This window comes from Hordeum vulgare, chromosome 7H, assembly GCF_904849725.1.
Source record: "Hordeum vulgare subsp. vulgare chromosome 7H, MorexV3_pseudomolecules_assembly, whole genome shotgun sequence".
Classification (NCBI taxonomy): Eukaryota; Viridiplantae; Streptophyta; class Magnoliopsida; order Poales; family Poaceae; genus Hordeum; species Hordeum vulgare.
In genome coordinates this window covers 124970963-124975618 of record NC_058524.1, presented here as the reverse complement: position 1 = coordinate 124975618, position 4656 = coordinate 124970963, and the positions used below count along the sequence as shown (strand labels likewise).

Sequence of the window (4656 nt, the reverse complement as noted above, 5' to 3'; positions counted from 1 at the left end):
AAAGTTATTTCATGCCAAAAAAAATCACGCACTTAAATTTTTTGTTAATGTTGGTCTTAAAAAATTGGAATTTTTTGAACTTTTTTGTATTTTTTTTGATTTTACTGTTCATCGAGCTCAAATGAGCTGGGGAGCAGAAACTCTGCGTCCCGCCCGACAGTGCAACACACAAACACTTATATCTGGTAGCTGGTGCTCGTCTACAGCATGGGTGGCTGCGGGACATTCTTCTTAGGATGGAGAGGCGGGGCACGCCTACGGCTCCGGTGGGTGCAGTTAGGCATCCGCCGAGAGTTAACGTCAGGCAGCACTGGCTGCGAGCAATGCGGGCCAACGGCTGTCGTAGTTCAACGTGTGGTGGTGGTGGTGGTGGTGGTGGCCGGTGGCGATGGACGCAACTTCAGTGACTTGATGAAACCAAGTCTTACTGTAACTTAGCCCATTTTATCAGCCATCCGATATAGATCCGACGTGTCAGATTGACTCAAATTTTACATAATTTTTTTAGAATTGTTTAAAAAAAAATTGAAAAAATTCCAATAAATCATAGATGTTCCGTTTTGTATTTTGTGAAGTTAAAATTTCAGTCCATTTGAATGTATCGCTTATGAATAAACAAAGGAAAAGCTATACACATCTCCGCGCGACTTGAGAGACTGTCATTCATAAATGATACATTTAAATGGACTGAAATTTTCACGGAATACAAAACAGAACATTTATGATTTATTGGATATTTTTTAAATTTTTCTGAACACTTTTAAAAAATTATGTAAAATTTAAGTCAAGCTGGTACGTCGGATCTATATCGACGGCTGATAAAAGGGGCTAAGTTACAATTCATCGAGTCCCTGAAGCTACGTCCGGTGGCGATGGGGCGGCTGCGTGCGTGCTGGTTTCCGGTCTAATCAGGTCGGATCACCGGCACGGGGCACGAGGCATGATGGGCAGGTAAGGGTGGCAGCCGGGCGGCTTGGTGCAGGGCTTGGCCGGCGGTGACCTTCAGGCCCCGATCTGGGCCCTTTGGGACGGAGCTTGGCAGTTAAACATAAACATCGTCCCCTAAAAAAAAAACTTAAACATAAACATCACATCAGATAGCAGCACTGCTCGGTGCTCACTATTAAAACAACAGCTACTGATTTCCTTCTAAACAACAATGGGGAGCACAGAACCGGATATAAATGTGATTCTCAAACTAAGCAACTGCCTAGTTTCAGTTGTTTGGTCGATTACAGTCACACACACACATGAATCAGCTCAAGCCCACACATATAATTACATCAGTGACTTAAAATTATCGTACATACACTACAATTGGCACCGCGGTGCATCATCGTACATAAACTACAACTGGCACCTTGTGCATTATTGTACAACGAGGACCTGCAGCCTTGACCGTGCCTCCGCAACTGAACTCAAGTGTTCTTCGTTAGGGTTTGCTCTTGCAGCAGCAAGAGCTTCAGCATATGTAGTTCTTTCCTGCTCTATCCTGTCCACTTCAATCTTGTCGATTTCACTCTGACAGAGCAACGTTTGATGATTAGTTAAAGAAAGTAAATACACAGGCATGACATCTTCTCAGTTTTAGTTTTCTGGAAGTTTTCAAAGCAGTATTCATGGTGATCTTGCATGACGGCACACAGGCTGGATAATTAACACATTCTTACAGCGTTATCCTAATTATGTCCATAACCTAAATTGTTAGCAAATTTCCATTGCAGAATCCAAATGTTACACGTGACATGATTTTGAAGCCAGTAATGATAGGCTATAATACCATACATTTTACACAGTTAGCAGATTCGGAATGAATTGGTATTACTACGTTGCAGTTAGATCTTTTGCAAAAAACTACTCCCTCTGTTCCTAAATATAAGTCTTTTTAGAGATTTCACTAGGGGACTACATACAGAGCAAAATGAGTGAATCTACACTCTAAAGTATGTCTATATACATCCGTATGTAGTCTTTTAGTTAAACCTCTAAAGTGATTTATATTTAGGAACGGAGGGAGTAGGGAGTAAGAGAACAGCATCATCATTGATCAGACCTGTAGAACTTGTATGGATTCGAGAAGGTTTATGAAAAAAGGTAAAGACACAACAATCAAGGATTACTCACCGCTGATTGAAGTGCCTCGAGATCATAAGATGGTATGCTACCATCGTGAGAATCACCTGAAACATTCTCCGAGATTTTCTCGAACAATGTCACAAATGAACTTATCTCAAACTCCATACTGGAGACATCCCCTTGAAGATCTTCAACCTTCTTATTTGAGGTCTTTACCTCCCATTCCAATTTTTCTAAAGATGCTTGCTTGTCTGCAAGCATAACCTACAGAACAAATTTCAGAACAAAACATCAAATAAATGCCATAGCGAGCAATTGGTTTGAATTTGACTACAAACCAACATTTAATACATGAAAAGAAGAGAACAGAACACCCACTCTGTTGAACTTAACCGATATAGAACAATGCTATTGTCATCTAGTGATGGAAATGTTTTATTAAACTGCATTGCAAAAGCTGGAATTGCACAAACGGACAGTTCAATTCCATGCATGAGAACAGGGCCACGGTACAGTTTGTAGTATAGCCAAAATGAGGATTAAAATGTTGGGACTGCATAGCATAGTAGTGAACAAAAACTAGGCTACAAAGATTTGAAATTGGCTAATAACTCCCGGTACAATGATTAAACGCATTGCAAGCCAGATTATAACTAGAAAGTTGAAACTGCTTCATATGGTCTGTCTGCTATTCGTACCCTAGTTTCTTCAGTTTAGAATGAACATGACACATTATGAACTAAATGGTGGCGAACATAAGCATATCATTCCCTACTTTTATGTTGTAAGTACAAAAAAAATGTATTTTATTTGTTTGTTAGGATCATCATGATTTGAACACCAAGGATGTGACAACCAGAAATCTAAAACGTAGCAAACTAGTGGGCCATTTATAGAACAAAATTTAAAACGATAATGACAAATAAGCTTCAGAAAAAAAGAGGAAACTTTTGCTCATTGGAGATTAGACCATAATATAGCACAATTACCGCTAAAGAAATATATATATAGCAAAATGTAGTTGCAGGCAGGCAGGCAATTCACCTTTGCATTTTGTAACTGAGAATTCGCATACTTGATCAAAGCTTCTTTCTCAGCAACTTGGCGCTTCAATCCATCAACTGTCGAATACACCGCATTCATCTCACTCACGGTACTCTCGGCCGACCTCAAAGCGTCCTCCTTTTCAACAAGTTGCTTTTGGAGCTCATCGACCTGCTCACGCAGCAAACCGATCTCATCCTTGTCTTTGGTTTTATTCTCTGCCGCCGATTGAGTCATCGGGGCAACCGAGCCGTTTTCTCCATTTGAATCAGGTGTGTTTTTATTTCCTGTGTCCCCAGGATCCCTCCGCTTTTTTGCCGACACGGTTTGTGGTGTCTTTGCGCTTTTCAAATCACCGCCCTGCAAGAAAGAAGCATACATCCCAGGTTCACCGTTACAAAAGCTCATGAGAGTTTTTTTTGTTGTTGTTCTCAGCCGACAAATCAGATTTATCAACGCCAAACAAGGCAAGGAAAACTTGACAAAAACCGACGAACTTGCGAGATCTACACCCCTGTAAATCATGCAGTGACAATGAAATTCCCTAATCTGAACTTTCTTGCACAGCCTATCCACCGAGCTACGACATTCGAACCACCCCCCCGGGTCACTATTCAGGAAAGTACACAGGGAAACCGAAACATCAGCAACTATCGCTGTAGTCTTTTTGTTAATGCAAAAAATCCCCGCATCCAAGAAGCAAAGCGCCAGAGGGAAGAAAGAAGCGTGTCACCTTCTTGGGCGGCGCCGGCGTGTAGACCAGCGAGGCGCGGCGCGAGTACGACGGGTTCGTCCTCCGATCCTGCATCCAGAGACAAACCAACCCCGACGGTCAGAACAGCCCGACCCGACGAGCCCCGCGAGGGAGAGGGCCTGGAGGCGGAATCCGGTCGAGCCCCGGCGAGATCTGCGTCGCCGACCCGCGCGCGCAACTCACCATGAGGGATTCGACGAGCGGCACCATGGCTTCCAGGTCCTTGACGAGGAGATCCACGTCGCCGCGGCGCTCGCCTGGGCCGGCCGCGCCGGCGCCGGCCTCCGCCGACCGGAGGGACCGGTCGAGCATTCCTTTTGTCTCTTTTCAAACCGAATCGGGAGGGCGACGAGTGGGAGTGGGGCGGAATGGAATCGGGTTGGGAATTTGGGAACGTTGAAACGGCTGGGAATAGACAGAGAGAGGGTCGGGTCGGGTCGGGTCGGGTCGGGCGGGTGGTTGGGTCGGGGTTTAAGGCCGGGTCACTGGGTTCGGTCGTGGTGTTGATTCCGACTGGGCCGCTTTTAGGAGGGAGGCTTCTTGGTGCGGTGCCGACGGATCCTGGCTGGAAAACGCCTCCTTTGGAAAGGGAAAGAGGGAGCCACGCTTTGGCTAATGATTCTGTTGCGTGGTTCATGCAAGTGGAAACTAGGACTAGATGGAATGGAATCACTTCTTCTTCTAAACAGATCTTGTCTTTTTTTTGTTTTCAACAATGTACCATAAGATGTTGTATGGCTTTTTTTCAGAACCAAATATATAGACATATTTTCATGTGTTTG

At 44.1% G+C, this 4656-nt stretch overlaps 1 protein-coding gene across 1 annotated transcript; it reads right to left on the bottom strand.

Annotated features, from left to right (window-relative positions):
* Nucleotides 1-1123: 1123 nt before the first annotated feature.
* LOC123410300 (protein MICROTUBULE BINDING PROTEIN 2C-like) lies at nucleotides 1124-4291 on the bottom strand. The gene is made up of 5 exons (XM_045103220.1): nucleotides 4058-4291; nucleotides 3854-3922; nucleotides 3121-3480; nucleotides 2125-2340; nucleotides 1124-1521 (listed from the first exon to the last, which is right to left on the bottom strand). Exons 1-5 carry the CDS (start codon nucleotides 4184-4186, stop codon nucleotides 1369-1371), a joined length of 927 nt encoding a protein of 308 aa, XP_044959155.1. The 5' UTR covers nucleotides 4187-4291; the 3' UTR covers nucleotides 1124-1368.
* Nucleotides 4292-4656: the final 365 nt, after the last annotated feature.